This window comes from Geotrypetes seraphini, chromosome 10 (genome assembly GCF_902459505.1).
Source record: "Geotrypetes seraphini chromosome 10, aGeoSer1.1, whole genome shotgun sequence".
Classification (NCBI taxonomy): domain Eukaryota; kingdom Metazoa; phylum Chordata; class Amphibia; order Gymnophiona; family Dermophiidae; genus Geotrypetes; species Geotrypetes seraphini.
Window position 1 is genome coordinate 132,723,413 of NC_047093.1, and position 22,779 is coordinate 132,746,191.

Here is a 22,779-nt window from a genome sequence, read left to right on the forward strand (position 1 = left end):
CCTTATATAAAAATTTTTTGGAATTCAATTTGGCCACAAATTAATAAATTAATGGAAAATCATATTGCGATATCATATGATACAATTTTACTTGGAACAATGATGAGAAAAAAAAGTCAAATTTCACCAGAAAATAATAAGCTTTTATTAATTATGACAGGGGTTGCCATTCAACATATAACTAACAATTGGAAAAATTACAACAACCTAAATTACACATTTTGGTGGAATACAATATGTCATATTTTTAAAATGGAAAGAACAATAGCAGTACAAAAGGGGACATATATTAAATTTATAAAAATATGGGGGCCATTGACAAAATACTATAATGAATAAATAATATGATGTTTTCTTCTTCTTTTCTTTTTTTTTTTTTTTTAAGGATTTTTTTTTATGACACACATAAAGGGGGGGTAAGAAAAATTAATTTATACATAGTATGTTATAATATATTATACAAAATGTAACGTATGAAAAAAAAAAGGTAATAAAAGGGTGGGGGGAGGGAAATGGGATAAAAATTGTTTAGATTATATTATATTAGATATAAAAAAGTTATTGAATATGTATCAATAGTATTCTAATATGTTGTATACTTTTTATAAAAATTTGAAAATTAAAATATTATATTAAAGTAATGAAAGGGAGGGGGGAGGGTGAGGGGGGAAAATCAAATTCAGATATATAATGTATTAGATATAAAAGTGATAATATGTATTTATAAATTGTAATTAATTATTATGTACACTTTATGAAAAATTAGAAAATAAAAAATATTTGGAAAAAAAAAAGAAAGCCGCTCTTCGGGTATGGCCACCCATTAAGAATCTGTTCCCGGCCGGGAATCTTGATGTGGTGTTGTCGGGGTTTTTTGTTTTTTTTTAAATTTCTTTATTCATTATATATTTTCAAACAAGTGTACAATAAATCACTTCCCCCCTTTCTCTCCCCCCTTCTACACATAAGTTCATGTAATCCTTTTTCTTCTTCTCTACCCACTATTTTAAGTTCTTATAAACCGTGTCGAGCTCCATTCTCATGGAGATGATGCGATATATAAACTTAAGGTTTAGATTAGATTAGATTAGATAATATACATTTGAGCCTCTTCATGATGCTTCGTTTCTGGATCTTATAATCAAGACTGTTTTTCTGGTTCCCACCACTTCTGCTCGTAGGGTATATGGGCTGCAGGCATTGACTTTTAGAGACCCTTTCCTCCGAATTTCAGAGACCGGAGTTTTGCTCCAGATCATTCTTTCGTTTTTGCTAAGATGGTTTCAGCATTCCATGTCAATCAGGAGGTGTGTTTGCCTGTTTTTCAGCCGACAGGTTCCAAACATCAAGATCGTTTCCTGAAGAGGTTGGACGTGCGCAGAGTTCTGCTGCTTTACTTGGAGGTCACTAACGATTTCACTTTTCTGGCTATCTGTTTGTGCTGATGCAATCTATTCAGTGAGGTACTCCCTCTAAGGCCATGATCTCCAGGTGGATCCATAGGGCCATTTCTTCCACTTACATGCTGGTAGGAAAACAATCTCCTGTTTCTATTAAGGTGCATTCTAGTAGGAGTGTGGTTTCCTCGTGGGCCGCAACATGATTGTTTTCTCCTGAGAAGATTTGCATTGCGGCAACATGGTTGTTTCTTCACATGTTTGCCAAGTTTTACGGAGTGGAAGTAGCTGTCAGATGGGACTCGGCTTTTGGGTCCTCAGTCTTGAAGGCTGGCACAGCAAGCCTACCCTGACTCTCTGGGAGACTGCCTTTGTACATCCCTATGGTCCAGAAAGTCTCACCTATTGTACTAGAAAATGCTAGGAATGATTAAGAAAGAGATCACAAACAGATCGGAGAAGGTTATCATGCTGCTGTACTGGGCCATGGTATTCCCCCACCTGGAATTCCCCCATACTGCATCCAGCACTGATCGCCATATATGAAGAAGGACATAGTACTACTCAAAAGGGTCCAGAGAAGAGCAACTAAAATGGTTAAGGGGCTGGAGGAGTTGCCGTACAGTGAGAGATTAGAGAAACTGGGCCTTTTCTCCCTAGAACAGAGGAGATTAAGAGGGTACTTGATCGAAACATTCAAGGTACTGAAGGGAATAGACATAGATAAGGGCAGGTTGTTCACCTCTCCAAGATAGGGAGAACGAGAGGGCACTCTCTAAAATTGAAAAGGGATAGATTCCATAAGAAAGTTGTTCTTCACTCAGAGAGTGGTAGAAAACTGGAACGCTCTAATTCTAGTATCCCTTAGCATGGGCAATTGAGTTACAACTTTGTTTTATATAGAATGGGTACTGACAGATTCTATAAAGATTTTTTAAAAATTTTTCCAACAGCCAAAATTGAAAACAATAGTAAACATAAACTGCACAGTTCAACATAGTGAAATTATGAAGGAGTGTTTCAGAATAAAAAAACAAACAAACCCAACAACATGGGGCTCCTTTTACAAAGCTGTGCTAGGGCCTGACCAAGTGGCTGGAGACTTGATCATCGAGGCCAAAAGAATTGTCAGAATGGATTCTCTTTCTCACATCATTGGGCAAGAGACTCCGTTCTGTGAATTCAAATAACAGACCTGGAAAAGCCGTGTAAAAACAAATGTTTTGTTGACAGAGCTTCCACAGTCTGGGAAGAGCAAGCCCTCAAAATTTCAGCGCTCTTCAAAGAGAGGAAACAAGGCAAACAGATTTATACCCTAAGTCAGTGTTTTTCAACCTTTTTTGGGCAAAGGCACACTTGTTTCATGAAAAAAATCACGAGGCACACCACCATTAGAAAATGTTAAAAAATTTAACTCTCTGCCTATATTGACTATATATAAAGTAATTCTCTTGAATAGGAATCAAATAAACACAAAGAAAGTATTTTATAATTACTTTATTACGAAATAAAAATTATAAAAAATTATAAAATACTTTATTCAGTGCGAAACCTGGGCCTGTTTGGCTGAACACAAAGCTGATATTCTGGCTGGAATCGAAGAAAGACACACACGTAGCTCTTCGTCAACAGCTCTCAGTCTCTCTCTGTATTTGGTTTTTATAGCATACAAAAATAGACAAATATACCCTCCATCCTTTTTATTAAACCACAATAGCAGTTTTTAGCGCAGGGAGCTGCGCTGAATGCCCAGCGCTGCTCTTGACGCTCATAGGCTCCCTGCGCTAAAAACCACTATTGCGGTTTAGTAAAAGGTGACCATATTGTAAAATATAGACAGCAGATATAAATTCAGAACTGTGCATAGTAAGTGAAGGGAAGTTTTCATCTCTGGGAATTTACCCAGTTAACTATTAAGTTATTTGGGCAAATTCCTTTGAAAACTGTGGTAATACTGCCTCCACTTTGCTAAATTTAAAATAAAATCATTTTTCCTACCTTGTCTGGTGATTTCTGGTTGCACTTTCTTCTTCTGACTGTGCATCCAATCTTTCTTCCCTTCTATCAGCCTGTATGCTTTCTCTCCTCCACACCTCATTCCCTCCCCCAACTTTTTCTTCCTCTCTCCCTGACCTTTCTTTCTTTTTTTCTGTTTCTCTTCTTTCCTTCTGTTTCCCTGCCTGCCCCCTTTCTTTCTTTCTCCCTGCCGTTCCCCAAGCCACTGCCACTGCCGCTGCCATCGGGGAACAGGACCCACCAATGGATAACAGGCCCCAAAGTCGACGCCGACGCATGCTCTCCCTGACGTCAATTCTGCAATCGGAGAGGAAGTTCCGCCCAGCCAGGCAGCGATTGGCTGGCCCGAACTTCCTCTCCGACTGCAGAATTGAAGTCGGGGAGAAGAAGACTTATCGGCTCGATAGATTATATCGCCAAGACAAAGTGAGTCCTGGGTGATCGACTCACTTTGCCTTGGCGAGCTACTGGCGCCCCTGCCTCGGGCCCCCTGTCAGCTCCGGGCCCGGCGGCCCTGCGGCACACCAGGCAACATCTCGCGGCACACTAGTGTGCCGCGGAACAGCGGTTGAAAAAACACTGCCCTAAGTGACATCATTTGTAATAATTATCATGCTTTAGAATACAATGGCACAGTTGATCACATGACTTCCTTTCCGAAAATGCTTTACGTCATGTTAACATTAAAAGTCCATTCTGTTAAGTTTTTAAACCCAGCAGGTGGCAGTGTTTCACTTTTCTTCCTAAATCAGTTTTGATCTTTGACCTTTCCAAGTATCAATCATGTCAGTTACAAAGCCCTACTTCTTCAAAGTAGTATTGTATTTTCTAATCTATAAGAAACAGATTCTCTGTAAAACACCCAAATTTCCTGTTCCTCTGAGAACCTTATCCCATAGATGTATGTGAACAATGGAACATAAATCTATGTTTCTTAAGAGTCACAAAATCAACCAAATCAACCTTCTGAACTTCCTAGCATTAGCTGAAATGTAGAATCAGCAATTTAGACAGGGAATGCCAATCTGTGAACTAGCTAAATCTATTTATTACAAAGCCTCATGGCTGAGTTTCCAATGCAATTTGCAGATAACTGTATTTTTTAATGTATTCACTTAAGTTTGATTCATTCACAATCTCAGTTATCATATCATCGGTAACAACTGTCACACCTGTAAATTCCAGAAATCGTCAACAAGCCTTAACGCACAGAATAGCGCACGCTAAATTACCGCACACACTAGCCGCTACCGCCTCCTTTGGAGCAGGTGGTAGATTTCCGGCTAGCGTGTGCCAATCCGGTGCGTGCGTTAAAACCGCTAGCGCGGCTTTGTAAAAGGAGCCATGGTCAGTCCCAGCAAAGAAGAAGTAATTTGGATGCAATTTTCTAACCCTAATACAACTAGTCACCAATCTTAAGTCCCCTTATCCAAAGCTGAGATAGTGATGCTGCCTCGATAAATGCACTGAAGCCCATATAAATTGAATAGGCTTTAAAGCTACCAAGGCTTTGTAAAAGGGACCCTAAGAGAGAAAATATAGCCACAATTGCCTGGTGATATTTTCATTTTTACTCCAGCATTCATTCCTAAATCATACCCTATAACCCATGCAAATCATAAACTCCATAAATTATCGAAAAAATACAATTTTCATTAGTGAATTTGAATGTTTTCTTCCAATTTTTTTCTTTTAGAGTAAAGCAAAACTTTTGCTATTTGACTATGGAGATAGCATATGTACAGAAGGTGAGATGCCAAGTGGAATTCATCTTATGGTCTCTGGGTTTGTAAAGGTAAGTTCTGCTAAAGCTTTTTCATCAATTAAGATTTTACAGTGCACTTAAGAATAAATGTTATTCTCCAAAGACAAGCATCAAAGGAACCCAGCATGAACAGTCAAAAAATATACTATCATTTAAAAATTTTAAGACCACTCATACCGCATGCCTTCCTGCCTTGAGGAATATGTTGCAAGGAATCACCCATGACCAAATTTTTGGCAAAGTGGGCAAGGCTCTTTCCATCCTTGATTGTTCATGTAGAACAAACAGTTAGATAAATGTATTTTTTTTTTTCAAAGTCTTTATTCATTTTTCATCTTACAATATTACATCATTTATTTTTTTTTTTTTTAATTCTTTATTCATTTTAAAACTTTCATCAAGTGTACAAAAATTGCAACTCAATAATATAGATTTAAACACTTGTACATCTTATCATTACATCCTATAATTGGAAATATAACCCTCCCTCTTCCATCCTGAAATCCCTCTAGTAATTTTTATTTTTCATATAATAGAAACCCTCCCCCCTCCCCACCCTTATCTTACATATTAAATATAGAAATATTAGAAAAATGGCATCAATCATGATACATCACTTGAATTTCTTTCTATTATTATATAGCCTGCAATCCTTAGCCCTACTCCTCTGCCCTCCAACCCAGCCTGCTGACTAATCGTTCCCCTTAATGTAATGTAATGTAATTTATTTCTTATATACCGCTACATCCGTTAGGTTCTAAGCGGTTTACAGAAAATATACATTAAGATTAGAAATAAGAAAGGTACTTGAAAAATTCCCTTACTGTCCCGAAGGCTCACAATCTAACTAAAGTACCTGGAGGGTAATAGAGAAGTGAAAAGTAGAGTTAGAGGAAAAATAAAAATAAAATAAACATTTTAACAAGACAGCATTGATCTAAATACTTTGGAAGGTAGAAGAGAGGAGAGAAAGGAATAGAAGCAGAAGGGGGAGCCGTTGAACAGTAGAATTCTGGAGAAATTTAAATGATAGAAATAGAACAAAACAAATACAAAAGGCAAAACAATAGATAAGATTAAAGATAAATCATAAGCTGGAAAGAAAAATAAAATAAAACTTTGTCTTCAATCCACGGTTTCAGCGTCAGTGATGAAGTGGAGCAAGTAAGTTTAGGAGGAGCGATTGACTTTTCCAGAAAGGGCTTCTTCAGGGAAGAGACTTGGCAGACAGTCCCAGGATGCCTATGTCTCCTCCCCTGCGATGTTCTCCCATCCATGCATTCCCTCCCAGACACACTGCCCGTGCCCCAGCCGCTCCAAGGAGGCTGCCCCAGATGAGGCCCACGGTGAATGCAGGATTCTCTCCTCTGCGGGAAAGCCGCCCGGAGCCGACAGTCGATCTTCTTAGCGGATTGCATGGGGGGAAGAGTTCACACTCTTGGTAGGATCGGGTCTGTGTGCTCTCGGTGGTTGTGGCTGGTCTCGTTGCTGCTTAGGTGTAAAAGCAGTTGATCTCCACTGCTGCTGATATTTAAAAGCAGGCAGATTGATCTCTCCAATGGACTGCAGGGGGAGGAGTTCACACTCCTGGCAGGATCGGGTCTGTGGGCTCTTGGTGGTTGCGGTAGGTCTCGCTGCTGCTTGTATGTAAAAGCATAACTGTTTCCATGCCATCCTGTTTGTCTTGCCTGTTTAGATTGTAAGCTGGGACTGTTTTCTTGCTCTTTGTGACTCTGTACAGTGCTGCGTGTGTCCGGTTAACACTACAGAAATAATTAATAGTGGTAGTAGTTATCCACAGACAAGTAATTTAAATAGCCATTTAAATCACTATAAATATTGTGTTATATACTGTATATTTAGCCTCTCTAAAGTAATAACATTCTTTCCTTTTTAACAGCTTCATGGCTCCAAACCTGTGTATGGACATTTTGACCAAGAAGAAGCCCAGCTGGAAGGAGGGAAGATTTATTTCACTGATTACAGAGGCAGCGGTGCAATTCTAGCAGATATAAATTGCCTCACAAAACAGCCAATGGAAGTTACTATCACTTGCGAAACTTTGGTGCAGGTCAGAAAATGCCCTTTTAAAGATTTATGGTGGTCTTATATTAAGGCCCGCTAGCCGATTTAGGGGAATAGGGATGAATATTTATGATATGAATTTGTACATACATATATATTTTATTATACATTTTATAATATGTGATTCATGTATTGAAAGAATGAAAATTCTATAAATAAAAATTTAAATAATAGGGGAAAGGGATGAATATTTATGATATGAATTTGTACATACATATATATTTTATTATACATTTTATAATATGTGATTCATGTATTGAAATAATAATAATTCTATAAATAAAAATAATAATAATAAATAATAGGGGAAAGGGATGAATATTTATGATATGAATTTGTACATACATATATATTTTATTATACATTTTATATGTGATTCATGTATTGAAAGAATGAAAATTCTATAAATAAAAATTTAAAAAAAAAAAAAAAGCGTGCACTAAATATTAGCGCACGCTAAATGCTAATGCGCCTATAGAATATAATGGGCGCATTAGCAATTTAGCACACGCTAAATTAGTAAAAGACCCCCTATATTTGTTAGAAGATCTGTTAATACATTATTAGGTATAACCTCTTAATACTAGGTGCTAACAGTGAATACAGCTTTGCTCAAAATTAAAGTATGGGTATATTTATATTTAATTATATTTATCTCAAATTAATAAACAGATTGTTTAACAATTTTAATTAAGTTCTGATTTCAAATTTGTAGAAACTTAAAAGTCCCATGTTATGTTTAATGTTTCAACAAAGATTTAATCTAGTTTACTGGCTGTTTGGTTGAAAGGACTCAGAGCTAGATTCACTAACTTCCTTTCTGTGCCCGATTGCTTGCAGGCCAATGAATTCACTAAAGGCCTGCATGCAAATGGGGGCAATTGTTGGCACGCCCCCCACCAACTGCACGGTTCGCTGGAGAGCGATCCTTGAGCATATGCAGACCATCTTCCTAGACTGTAGATGGTCTGTTCATGTGCTGGTGGGCCTTCGTGCCCAGTTTTTTCTTTTTTTAAACTATTTTTTTAACTTCACGAGTCAGCTGAGCAGGGCTCAAGAGTCGGAGCATAGAGCAAAGAGCAGGGGGGGCTGAGAGCAGGGCGGCCAGAGCAGGAGAATCAGGGCAGAGGGCAGGGTTTTAGCACAAGCAACTGGTCCTCAACAGTCGCTAGTTTTTTGATCAGCCAGCTAGTCGGTAAGTTTAATAAATTGCGTCCTTCCTGCTTTGCATGTCAATTCCACACAAACAGCGAGACTAGACCGATAATTCTCTACTTTGCTGATAACGACCCCTGACTACAGAACATTTAGAAAAGAAATAAAAACCATACTATTTAAAAAATCCCTGATACCCAAAACCAATCTAATGCCTCCCCACTCTCTAAAACAACCTAATGCCACAAGAACCACCTCATTTCTATGAACCAAGTTGACTACTCTCTAACTATTCTATAATTCCTCTGGAAATGGCCAGAAAGATCCTTTTTGTAATCCACCTTGAACCGCAAGATAATGGCGGAAAAGAAATCACTAATGTAATGTAATGTGATGTAATTCTCCTCATTTGCATGCACGGATTGGGATCGGATCGGAGGAGAGGTTAGCGAATGAGGGCTCGCAAACCGATCGGTGCATAATCGGTTTGCTTAGTGAATCTAGCCCTTAGATTTTGTTAGCTGCTGTCAGGCCAGTACTGTTCTAAAATGAGGGACCCCTTGCTTTGTCCAAGATGGGAAATCTTCATTCTATTCTCAACCTCCAAACCCTCAATAAATATCTTGTAAAGAAAAAGTTTTGCATGCTATCTCTGGGGCCCCTATACCCACTTCTAGAATTAAATGATTGGCTGTGCTCTCTCAACCTCAAAGAGGCCTACACACACATATCCATTCATCCAAACCACAAAGTTTCTATGGTTTCAGACAGCTCATCAACACGCCATTTGGCCTTGCTTCTTTTCCAAGAGTGTTCACAAAGTGCCTGGTGGTGATCACAGCCACTCTAAGGTCTCACAGGTTACAAGTGTTCCCGTATCTGGACAACTGCTCTATCATCTCAAACAGTGCATTCAGCCACACATGTGACAATAGCTTTCCTTCAACTTAAGAACATAAGCAATGCCTCCGCTGGGTCAGACCTGAGGTGCAGCGTGCCCAGCAACCCGCTCACGCGGCAGCCCAACAGGTCCAGGACCTGTGCAATAATGCTCTATCTATACCCTTCTATCCCCTTTTCCAGCAGGAAATTGTCCAATCCTTTCTTAAACCCTAGTACTGTACTCTGCCCTATTACTTCCTCTGGAAGTGCATTCCAGGTGTCCACCACATGTTGGGTAAAGAAGAACTTATTAGCATTTGTTTTGAATCTGTCCCCTTTCAACTTTTCCGAATGCCCTCTTGTTCTTTTATTTTTTGAAAGTTTGAAGAATCTGTCCCTCTCTACTCTCTCTATATCCTTCATGATCTTGTAAGTCTCTATCACATCCCCTCTAAGTCTCCTCTTCTCTAGGGAAAAGAGACCTAGTTTCTCCAATCTCTCAGCATATGAAAGGTTTTCCATCCCTTTTATCAGACGTGTCGCTCTCCTCTGAACCCTCTCGAGTAACGCCATATCCTTCTTAAGGTACGGCGACCAATATCGGACGCAGTACTCCAGATGCGGACGCACCATCGGTACTCTCATTCAATAACATCCCTCCCATCGTATAGTTGTACCTCGGGTTTCTGCTTCCCACATGCAATACTTTACACTTCTCAACGTTGAACTTCATCTGCCATCTTGTTGCCCATTCCCCTGGTTTGTTCAAATCCCTTTGCAATTCTTCGCAGTTCTCATTTGTCCGAGCTCCACTAAATAGTTTGGTGTCGTCCTCAAATTTTATTATCTCACACTTCGTCCCTGTTTCTAGATTATTTATGAATATATTAAATAGCAGTGGCCCGAGCACCGAGCCCTGCGGAACACCACTCATGATCTTCCTCCAGTCTGAGTAGTGGCCCTTCACCCCTACCCTCTGTTTTATACCCGCTAACCAATTTCTGGTCCATCTATGTACGTCTCCGTCCACCCCATGGTTCTTCAGTTTCCAGAGTAGACGTTCATGAGGCACCTTGTCAAAGGCTTTCTGGAAATCTAGGTATATGATGTCTATGGGGTCTCCTCTGTCCATCTGTTTGTTAATTCCCTCAAAGAAGTGTAATAAGTTAGTCAGGCATGATCTCCCCCTGCAGAAACCATGTTGGCTGGTTATCAGAAGTTTATTTCTAGGGTTTGAAGTCAACTTTCCAAAATCTCAAATGTAGCCCTCTCAGATATTAGAGTTCATAGGAGCACTACTAAACACTATTCTTCTGCGGGTTTTCCTTCCTCAACAAAGACAAAACCACTTGCTTCATCTTTGCAAACAGGTCATGGGTCACATGTCATCAACTATTCATGTCACTCCCTTTGCTCAACTTCACCTAAGGACAGCTCAGTGGACCTTGGCATTGCAATGGTCTCAGGCCATGGATCCCTTGTCCCAATGGATCAACGTGACCTCACCTCTTTGTCATTCTCTCTATTGGTGGTTGAACATTCAAAGGTAACACTATAACTTGTGCTGCTCTAAAACTTACCATTTCCATGTCAATCTAAAGTCACCTACTTAATTGTGAATGTACCTCTGTAACCCATCTCTAATTCCTCAGTATATTGTGAATGTAACTTCAATCCCCTGCCTCTAATATATTGTGAATATGCCGCTTTATCCCTTATCCCACTTCTCTAGCATAATGTGAATGCACCCTTAATCCTGTGCCTCCAAAACATTATGAATGTATCGCTGTAACCCATTCTGTGCTCCTGGGTTAGACGGGCAATAAAACTAAATAAATAGAATGCAGCAAATCTCTCCAGAGGCTTGCTATTTCACATTCTAACACATCAGAGCCCCAGCTTATCTAGCCTTTCAGCATATGAAAGGTTTTCCATGCCCTTTATCGTTTTTGTTGCTCTTGTCTTGGGCGGTTCTGGAAGAGTCAGGACTTGAGGAGTTGTAAGATAGTGGGATAAGGGGAGGAAGGATGCCGTGAATGATCTTAAAAGCCAAGCAGGAACATTTGAAATGGATTCTGGAGATCATTAGGAGCCAATGAAGTTTGGCAAGGAGTGGGGAGGCATGGTCAGATTTGCGTTTTGTAAAGATCAATTTGGCTGCAGTATTCTGGATTAGCTGGAGTCTTTGAAGACTTTTTTTGATAGATTTAAGTAGATGGCACTGCAGTAATCTAGTTTGGAGAGGATGATGGATTGGACAAGGACGGCAAAATGTTGTTGGCAGAAGTAGGATCTTACTTTTTTTCAGCATGTGGAGGCTGAAAAAGCATGATTTTGCCAAGGAGTTGAGGTGGTCATTGAGGGAGAGAGAGGAATCGATAATGATGCCAAGGACCTTGCATGAGAATTCAAGCTGGTTAGCTATGCAAGTATTGCAGAGAATATAAACAGTACACACTGTCACAACCCCAGCATTAAGACTAGGGTTGTGCCAGGTCAATCTCCTCCAAATCCAAGCCTTACCCTAAAAAGGGCTAATCAGAGTGACAGGCTAAGCTCAGGCAAACAGATAGGGTCTGAGTTCCCATTGAAACACCAGGATACAGAACCCTGGGGAGGAGAAGATGAGTGGGAGAACAGCCTGGAGCAGCAGGAGGTGCCTGGCAGAAAAGAACAGCCTAAGAGGCAGGCTCCCAGCTCAGCTAATGAACCACTGCTGGGGCCAATTAAGGCTAAACAGAAAACTCAGCAGAAGCAGCAGGTTGTTCCTCCCCCTCACAGGTTAGGGCGTGTCCAGCTCAGGGCTTTAGAGGCTGTGCTTAGGAAGAACAAGTTAGTCTACCCTGGGTCAGCCCAGGAAGGAGGCTCGAGGGACTGGGCTCCTGAATCCCCACAGTATCAGGACATTGAAATGCTGGATGCAACTACTGTCCCTGAGGCAAACCAGCCAGCCAGCCAGGATGCCATAGAGCTGATGGATACCTCCATGGAACCTGGTGAAATCCACATGGATGAGAGCTAAGTGAATTTCCTGACTGTTTGTGTGCTTTTTGAATTTTGAAGTTTTCTTTTGGATTGTCTGAAAGCACAAGTGTGAGCAGTGTTAAGCTCACGGCTGGAGTTGGAGCCTTAATTTTTGGGACATTAAATGAAATGCGGTTTTGTTTGGCATTTTTACTTTTTGCCTTTTCTGTTGCTGTTTGCTTGGGACTTGATTGCTGAAGGGGTAGTAAGTGGGGAGAATCCACGTAAGATCCTCAGGGTGGTATTGTGGGGCCAATTTTTGGCAAGTTAAAAAAGTAAAGTGGATTCAGCTACTCCCCTCCCCCACCAACTGCTTGTTAAGTTGGCTGGGGAAGGCCTGTTAGAAAACCGGGCCTAGGCAGCATGTTATAGACTGTTTAAAAACCATTGTAAAGAACCAGTATAAAGGCTGGGTAGTTTTTGTAGCCTTATTTTGCCCTTTTGAACTGTGGGACTGTTAGGGCAGAGCTACAACTCAGCCACTGGGGCGTTTACCTGCAAGAAAGGTGTGGGCTATGTTTTTGGTAAGCCCGGATTTTCTGTTTGTTTGAATTCCAAGACTAAACTGTAGCAGGGGCTACTTGGGAAAATAAAGTTGGACTCAAGTTTATTGGAAAACTTTAGTGTTCCTGACCTTTTACTTTATTTTACTCTTAAGAACCAGCAGGACCTTCAACTTCCTTTGAAGGCACGTCGAGCTCGGTGTTTGTTGAGCCCTGGTCGGTGGCCATTTGCAAAACCCGGCACCGGCAGGCTCACAACACATAGGTCTCAATTCTCTAACCAGCACATTGTCGATAGCTGCCTTAAAAGCGGCTTCCAATCGCATGTCAATCATGTGACAGCACCAGTTAGAAAATCATGCCTATGGTAAAGGTAGGCGCTGGAAATGTAGGCCAGGGTTTTCCTACCTTCAATGTGAATCATGCCTCCTTAGGCACTTTATGGCACCTACAGTGGAATTAGGCACCATAAAGTACCTATAGAAGTGTGATTCCGGTATTGAATTTTTAGGTGCTGGTAGGTGCCTTGAGAAACATTGTTTAAATGGCATTTTTCACTGAACTTGACCACCTACCAGTGCCTAAAAACAATGCTGTTTAAAGAATCAGAACATAATTTTCAAGTGTTGCTGAATAATTAACTTGAAAGGTAGCACATAGAGAATATGACTTTCTACATTTTACAACTGTAATTTTTATTGTTTTCTCTGTATCTTATCTTTTTCAGACTTGTTTTATTCCAATCAATGACCTATTTGAAGCCTTTGATGAATTTTTGGAATTTCCATCTCTAGAATACAAGATATGGTTAATAATTGCAATTCATATTGCTGTAAACATTTTGAAGGAATGCATAGTTTATCAAGTAAGTCTCCTGCCCAGTGATGTAGCATAAGAACATAAGCAGTGCCTCTGCTGGATCAGACCGGAGGTCCATCGCGCCCAGCGGTCTGCTCATGCAGTGGCCCATCAGGTCCAGGACCTGTATAATAATCCTCTATCTATACCCTTCTATTCCCTTTTCCTTCAGGAAATCATCTAATCCCTTCTTGAAACCCAATAGCATACTCTGTCCTATCACACCCTCTGGAAGCACATTCCAGGTGTCCACAACCCTTTGGGTCGAATGCCCTCTCATTCTTGTAGTTTTTGAAAGTTTGAAGAATCTGTCCCTCTCCACTTTCTCTATGCCCTTCATGATCTTGTAAGTCTCTATCATGTCCCCTCTAAGCCTCCTCCTTTCCAGGGAAAAGAGCCCCAGTTTCTCTAATCTTTCAGCGTATGAAAGGTTTTCCATACCTTTTATCAAGCGCGTTGCTCTTTTCTGAACACTCTCAAGCATCGCCATATCCTTCTTAAGGTATAGCGACCAATATTGGATGCAGTACTCCAGATGCGGGCGCACCATCGCCCGATACAATGGCAGGATAATGTCCTTCATTCTGGTTGTGATACCTTTCTTGATAATACCTAGCATTCTGTTTGCCTTTTTAGAGGCCTCTGCGCACTGTGCCGACGGCTTCATTGTTTTGTCCACCAGTACCCCTAAGTCCTTCTCTTGGCTACTTTCACCCATTACCAGCCCTCCCATTGTATAGCTCTTGTGGGACAAGGATCCTGGCTAGGCCAAATGGCTTCGCTGAATCCTAGTCCTGAGTTTAAAATAAAGATAGTGGAACACAGGTTTCTTATTGTATCCCAGAAATTGTACACAAAAGGTCCAGGTTGTTCAAACAAAACCACTTTAATGAAATATCCAAAAGTTTCAAACAACAAAAAATATGTCAGAATTTTGGCACGAGTGGAAAACAAACTTTCAATAATTTCCTTCACTCTTCTTAAGGCAGCAAATAAGTCCCGCTCTAGCACAAACCGTGCTTTCAGAGTTAGTTCTGGCTATCAATACAAAAATCCTTAATTTAGTCTTCTGGCCATACTCATGGCTTGACAAAACAGTCCAAGCACCTAGCACCACTTTCTTGTAAAAGGTTCTCTCTGGCTCTGGCTCTGACTGTGTCCCTGTTGGGTGGAGCCAAATCCCCAACAGGTTGGGAGAAGAGGAGCCTGTTCACCACAGGTGTTGCCGCCCTCCCAATAGACAAGCTCTGGTGTAACTTCTGCAGCTCCCAGCACAAGTCAGAGCAGTGCACAAACTGCTCCCAAAACATAAACCAAAAAAAACCTCTCCAAAAAGAAGGAAAAAAACCCCCCCTGGGCTTAGCAGCCTACTCACAATCCATTGGGCGCTCTTCCCCTTGGGGTAAAACATAGTCCTCCAGCCATTCCATATCACAGTCCTCGGTCTGGACTTCAGGTTCCTCCATTTCCCAGTCCTCGGGGAAATCTTCCTGTGCTGGCCATGGGTTAGCTGCAAGGGCTGGCTTCCTCCCCAGCTTCACTTCAGCTTCCTGTCCCAGCTGCCTCTCCTCTCTATCTGACGAGGAAAGCTTTGTAAAAATTGATTCTCAAGTGGTGGTTTGTCATTTGCCCCTTGCAGCAATGAATAATAATAAATAATAACAGTTTATATACTGCAGTACCGTTAAGTTCTATGCGGTTTACAAAAGATTAATGAAGTACAAGTTGAGAGAAGTTAAGGGATTGGTCAACAAGAGGAGAATGGGACAAGAGAACTATTATAGAGGGGAAAGAGAGGTACGGGTCAACTGTCTAGATATTTCAAGAACAGGTGAGTTTTGAGGCGCTTCCTTAATACCTCGTAAGTGGTGGGCGAGAGCAGTTGTTCTAGATCTTTACCCCATAATGCTGCTTGATGCGAGAAAAGGTGTTCATGGTGTTTTTTTAGTTTGCAACCTCTAACCAGGGGGGAAACGAAGTGCAAGTGGGAGCTTCTCTTGTGTCTGTTGGCTGAGAAGGAGAAGAGGTGGTTATGTATTTAGGGGCTTGACCATAAAGAATTTTAAAGCAGAGGCAGGCGAACTTAAACTTTACACTTGCTTCCAAGGGCAGCCAGTGTAGCTGTTTGTAGTATGGCGTCACGTGGTCAAATTTCTTCAGACCGAAGATAAGTCTGACCGCAGCGTTTTGCATTAATTGTAAGCGTCGCATATTCTTTTGGGAGATTGCTAAATAGGTGACGTTACAGTAGTCGAGTTGACTCAGTACGAGGGATTGTACCAGGATTCTGAATGCAGAGTTGTCAAAATATGATTTAATGGATTTAAGCTTTCAGAGGGTGAAAAAACCTTTTTGATTAAGGAGTCCACCTGGTCTTTAATGGTTAGGCATTGGTCAAGAGTTACACCCAGTATTTTAATGGTGGGCTGTATGGGGTAGTTAAGTTTGTTGATGCCTAGTGGTGTTTTGGTGTCAAGCGGGTGTGGTGAAGCGACGAAAAATTTTGTCTTCTCTGTATTGAGCTTGAGCTTGAAGTCTGTCATCCAGTGCTCCATCAAGTTTATGGCTTCTGATGCTTTGGGAATGGTTTCCAAGATGGAGTTGGCAAATGGGATGATGATTGTGAAGTCATCAGCGTAACTGAATAATTTTATCCCCAGTTGGGTTAATTGAACGCCCAGTGAGGTCATGTAGATGTTGAAAAGCAATGGGGATAGCGGGGACCTTTGTGGTACACTGGATGGGTTGCTCCAGGTGTTGGAGAGATCATTATTGAAACATACCTGATAGGTTCGGGATAGAAGGAAGCCATGAAACCAGTTTAGCACTTCACCCCTGATGCCAATGGCGTCTAGGCATTGTAGCATTTTCGCATGGTCTACTAGATCAAAGGCGGAGCTCATGTTGAATTGGATGATCAGGGCATTGAGGCCTTTGCTTAACAATAGATGCAAGTTATCTAAGATAGCCGCAATTACAGTTTCCGTGCTGAAAAGAGGTCTAAAGCCGGATTGAGTCTCATGTAAGAGTGAGAACTGGTCAAGATATTCCATCAATTGGGAGTGTACCAATCCCTCCATGATTTTTACGATAAGTGGAATAGAAGTGATTGGGGAGTTGGCTGGGGGGTTCAGTGAATGGTCGCTCAGTGGTTTACTCTGCATACACACTGTGATTGATTTGCGTTTTCCTAAGTTGTGTTTAGCACTTTTGATTTATTGTACACTGTTGGGTGCCCGATGATGGTGTGCGGGTGTGGGTATATTACCTTCACCTGGTGCTGCTAAGCGTTGGAGCCTTGTCTCCCGTCACTGTTTCCCCACACTGAGGGCACCCTATATTATATTATATTATTTGTTGTTAGGAGTGTGGGGTGTTTACCCTGAGTGACCACTCTCTGAACCTTGACTACATCTGCCTTTCTGTAGTTTCAGTACCGTAATTCTATTGCATCACAGTTGCCACCCATTATAGCCGCCCCACCCTCTCCCAACCCCCTCTCTTCCCCAAATAACCCCAAAATGAAACCTGTCCCCTCTCTGTTTCGCTCATATCTTACCCCAAAATTGGAGAGAGAAATGTGCAATCTTGTATCCAATGCTACACCTAGCCCTGTACACGAGAAAATAAAAAACCCCAACTAGGAACAGTGAGTTGTCCAACGATAATACATTCACAATTATATAACAAAGACAGTGTAAACGGCATCGAACAAAGCTTTTGTAGGGTAACAAATATAACATAGCATATTTTTTTGTATTTTATATACCACTTAAAGCCCAAGTGGTTTGCATTCAGGTACTCAAACATTTTTCCCTATCTGTCTCCCAGTGGATTCACACTCTATCTAATGTATCTGTGGCAATGGGGGATTAAGTGACTTGCCCAAGGTCACAAGGAATAGCATGGGTGCTGAGGTTGTAGCTCTAACTACTGCACCACACACTACCCTGTGCCCTAATCTGATCTTGTGCTCTGAAATGCAACCTAAAATAGTAATCTAGACTAAGCACTTTTTATATAAAAACCCTAACAGAGACTAACTGACTTTGCTGAAAGAGCAGAGTACTGAACTAAAAAAGAGAAGGACAATGAAATAACCTTCTGAAGCCCAAGTTTTAATGCTAGCTGGAAGAATTGAAGGGGGCAGCAGAGACTGAGAAGAGGAGTTGAAAAGCTGGATTTGACATTGATACCAAGATACCATGTACCAAGATACATATACTGTACTGGAAAGCTGGTTATCCCTTGCTAGGGTTACCAGATGTCTGGATTTCTCCGAACATGGCCTCCTTTTTGAGGACATGTCTGGGGGGTCCAGATGGCTTTTAAAAACCCAGCAGTTTGTCGAGGTTTTGAAAAGCTTCCAGTTAGCAACGACATCAGGACGGCAACTGTGCATGCATGGATGCAACATGGTGATATCATATGCACGCATGTGATGGCATCGCATCATACCATCACATGCGCAGATGCCGTCCCAACAAGTGAACAAGTTGAGGGGGTGAGGCTGGGGGCAGAACGGGGTGGGATGTGGTGGGCCTGGGGGCAGAGCCATGGGTCCGGATTTTCATTCCCAAAAATCTGGTAACCCTATCTCTTGCGGTTAGGTGCTAAAATGTTATTTAGCCAGCCAGGAGCCGTTCCTAGCTAGTTAAATAGTTTTGGATATTGGCCAGATTGTTATTATCGGAAAAGTTGCAATTTTAGAAAATGGTGGCACAAGGTCCATCTGATCTGTTTATTCCCAATGTGGGGCCTCAAAGCCTATCTAGTTTTGGGCTTCTGACTTGCTGGAAATGTTGGGTATTTATGTAAAATAAATTTTTACATGATGTTGCATTGCAGAGTTGGACATATAATGAGATTTGTTCTTGGCTTGCTAATGCTTATGTTGAGGATATAGATATCAACAAAACAATTATTTATGATGAGAATGTGGCTGAAGCTGTTCTTGTATATGGGAGTATAGAAGATTGTCAACTGAAGCAAGTCTATTATGCACCCTGCATTATACCGAGAACATCCCATCTAGTAAGTAGACTTTTTCTGCTTTACAGAAACATTGCTGGCTTTCCTTATTATCTTGTATATTATTTCAATAAAGATCCATCAGATAAATCTGTGCTGATGCTGCTCTACTACTAACCTCTCCCACTAATACCACTTGTGACCTTATACAAGTTACTTTAAGGGCATTTTCACATAACCCATGAGGCTGTCAGTACTACAACATTGTCTTCATGGGCATGCTATCTGAATTTCAAAAGGAAACCCATTATAAGTTTTCCTTTGAAAATCAAGCCAGCCAGGGCTATTTCTTCTTCTATACATTTGTACCTCCTCTGGCCTTATCTCCCAATTGGTGAGAAGCCTTATGTGTGTGCTCAGTGCAAAGAACTCCTAGCACTCAGGATTGGATCTGATCTCTTAAGGCTAGAGTAGCAGACTTGAAGTAGCTGAGGGAGACAGAGGAGGCCTACAGGGATGTTGTAGAAAAGATCTACATCCAGTCTGGCAGCCTCTGTGTTGCGTCAGAGGAGGGAGGTATTCTTAAAAGAGAGCATCACTCTGGTGAAGTACCCACCAGGGGATGCAATGTCCTCTCAAACAGAGGATATGTCTCCAGGGGCTTCTGTCCAGAAGAGAAAGGTTAGGATGGCTGTTTATAGTGGGAGATTCAATCATTATGCATGTAGATAGCTGGGTGGTTGGTGGACATGAGGATCACTTGGTCACTTGCCTGCCTGGTGTAAAGGTGGTGGACCTCGAGCATTACCTAGATAAGATCTTAGACTGTGCTGGAGAGGAGTCTGCTCTCTTGGTACATGTGGGTATCAATGAAAGGGAAATGTGGTAAGGAGGTTCTGGAAGCCAAATTTAGGCTGTTATGTAGGAAGTTAAAATCCAGAACCTCCAGGGTAGCATTTTGAGAAGTGCTCCCTGTTCCATGTGTAGGATCCAAAAGACAGGCAGAGCTCCAGAGTCTCGGTGCATGGATGAGGTGATGGTGCAGAGAGGAGGGTTTTAAATTTGTTAGGAACTGGAAAACATACTGGGGAAAGATGGGCTCCACCTTAACCAGGGTAGAACCAGGCTGCTGGCGTCAACATTTAAAAGGAGATTTAGCAGCTTTTTAACTGGGGGAAGGCCGACAGTTGCTCAAAAGTGCATGGAATTAAAGAACATTAAAGAAATAGTCCTCAAAATAAAGTACTGTAGTTTAAATAGAAATAAAAGATAGGAAGTTATACTTACTTTTGTTCTTCATCCATCCCACTGTTCCCACCACATCCAACATTTCTCCCTCTTATGTCTCTCTTCCTGTACCTCATGCCTCTCCCACCACCATGTCCAATATTTCTCTTTCCTTCCCTATGCCAAACAATCCACCACTTTCTTCATTTTCTCATGTGCGCCATCTTTCTTTCCCTTTCACTCAGACACCCATGTCCAACAATTCTACCTTTCTATTCTCTCCTCATCTCAGCATCTTTCCCTCACTCCCTCCATTATTCCTGACTTGTCCAAAGTTCCTAAGTCCCTGGTTCATGCTCCCCTTCCTCTTTCCTTCCATTCTGTGTCTCAAGTTCATGATCCCTTCCTTCCTTCCATCCTTTGTCCGAAGTTTGTGCTCCCTCCCTTCCTTCTGTGTTTCAATGCAATGTCGCTTCTCCCTTCCTGTGCTAACATGCCCCCTCTTCCTTCCTTCCATGTCCCAAAGCACCCCTCATCATCCTTCCCTCCATTCCGCATCCCAAATTCATGCCTCCCTCTCTTTGCAAAGCCATGGCCATGGTTTCTACACTTGGCCTGCAACTGACCTGGAAGTCTTCTCTCTGATGTCAGAGGGAAGGCTTCTGGGTCAGACGCAGGCCGTATGCAGGCTGCTTGCGTCTTTGCAAAGTGCAGCTGGCCAGTGGAAATTAACACCCGTGGGAGGGAGGGAGGCACAAATTGTGGATGCAGAACAGAGGGAAGGATGACAAAGAGTGCATTAAGACAGAAGAGGGGGCACATTGTCACAGGAAGGGAGAGGCAGGACCTTGGTTTGTAAGTATGAGTTTGACATAAGTCGGACATTCTTAACCCAGTGACTGCATGTACCTTTAAAAGATATTATTATAAAAGGGAAGGCAAGATTGCAATACAGGCATATAAGAACATATAAGAATTTCCCCTGTCGGGTCAGACCGGAGGTCCATCGTGCCCGGCAGTCCGCTCACGCGTCGGCCCCTCAGGTCCAGGACCTGATAGTGCTCATACCCTAAAACTGTCATACGCTTTTCGCTTATGTCCTGTAGAGTAACCTTCTATCTATACCCTGTAATCCCCTTCGCTTCCAGGAATCATCCAGTCCCATTTTGAAACCCAGTATTATACTCTGTCCTATTACCTCATTTGGAAGTGTGTTTCAGGTGTCCACCACCCTCTGAGTGAAGAAAAACTTCCTTGCATTCGTTTTGAATCTGTCCCCTCTCAGTTTTTCTGAATGACCTCTTGTTTTTGTTGTCCCCGCTAGTCTGAAGAATCTGCCCCTCTCCACCTTTTCTATGCCTTTCATGATTTTATACGTCTGTATCATGTCTCCTCTCAGTCTCCGCTTTTCCAGGGTAAAGAGCCCCAGTTTGTCTAACCTTTCGGAATATGAAAGGTTCTCCATTCCTTATCATCCTAGTTGCTCTCCTCTGGACCCTCTCAAACATTGCCATGTCTTTCTTAAGGTACGGTGACCAGTATTGGACACAGTATTCCAGATGTGGTCGCACCATTGCTCGATACAATGGCAGGATAACTTCCTTCGTTCTGGTAGTGATACCTTTTTTGATAATGCCCAGCGTTCTGTTTGCTTTCTTTGAGGCCGCTGCACATTGCACCGCTGGCTTCATTGTTGTATCCACCAATACCCCCAGGTCTTTTTCTAGGGTGCCTTTCCTCAGCACCCTTCCTCCCATCGTATTGTACATTGGGTTCCCTTTCCCCATGTGCAAGATGGTAGGCCAGATTTCCTTAAATACAGAGCAAGCTGATTTTAAAGATTGCAAATTATCCATGCCAACTACTGAGCAAATTGTAAATAGACATGATAAACATTGTTAGAAATGTCTTTATGCAAATGCTAGAAGCCTAAGAAAACAAGATGGGAGGATTATTTGTTTTTTCATTTTTCTATACCATTCTCCCATGGGAGCTCAGAATGGTTTACATGAATTTATTCAGGAACTCAAGCATTTTTCCCTGTCTGTCCCGGCGGGCTCACAATCTGTCTAATATACCTGGGGCAATGGGGGATTAGGTGACTTGCCTAGGAGCAGCGTGGGTTTGAACCCACTGCTGAGGCTGTAGCTTTAACGACTACGTCACACTAAATGAAAAGATAGGTATAACATGTATCTCTGAGACCTGGTGGAAGGAAGATAACCAATGTGACACTATCATACCAGGGTATAAAAGGGTGGATTGAATGATGGTATGAATGGTGGTATGATAGGGTAGATTGAATTGGTGGAGGCGTAGCATTTTAATTGTTTTTTGCTATCTTTTTATATTGTACACCGTTTAGACACTTGTTTTGATGGACAATATATCAAAAATAAAAAACTTGAAACTTGATATGTTAAGTAGAACCTTGAATTGAAATGGACTGAAAATTCTACCGGAGCCAGAACACACCTTAGAGTTCCTATGGGTAGAAATCCAATGTTTAAAGGGGAAAATAATAGTGATAGGAGTGTACTACCATCCACCAGACCAGAAATTAGGGAGGCTAACAAACTAGGTAGCACAATAATAATGGGCGATTTCAAATACTGACTGGATCAATATAAAATCAGGAAAACAAAGAAAGGGTCTTAATTAAAAACTCTCACCCACATTATGTAGAATACCAAATAATCTAAGGGCTGAAGTTGCATTTCCTATCAGATAAATTATAAACATGCCACAAAAAACTATTAACACAGAATACTAACTTTCTGCAATAGAGAGAACATCATAGATATTCAGAGTCAGTTATTTCAAATCCCATTCCTGAGAAAGGGCTTCTAATCATGTGTCCTCCCTATATACCTACAAAAATCAGAAAACAATTTTC

The 22,779-nt window shown here is 41.5% G+C and overlaps 1 protein-coding gene across 1 annotated transcript in view; it reads left to right on the forward strand.

Moving 5' to 3' along the window:
• Positions 1 to 22,779, forward strand: part of LOC117367625 (sodium/hydrogen exchanger 10-like) — a 301,595-nt gene that overhangs the window by 231,463 nt on the left and 47,353 nt on the right. Inside the window, exons 19-23 of the mRNA XM_033960369.1 lie at positions 1,329 to 1,403; positions 5,110 to 5,208; positions 7,079 to 7,249; positions 13,555 to 13,692; positions 18,534 to 18,719. Of these exons, the coding sequence (XP_033816260.1) occupies positions 1,329 to 1,403; positions 5,110 to 5,208; positions 7,079 to 7,249; positions 13,555 to 13,692; positions 18,534 to 18,719 (669 nt within the window). The remainder of the gene's footprint in view (positions 1 to 1,328; positions 1,404 to 5,109; positions 5,209 to 7,078; positions 7,250 to 13,554; positions 13,693 to 18,533; positions 18,720 to 22,779) is intronic.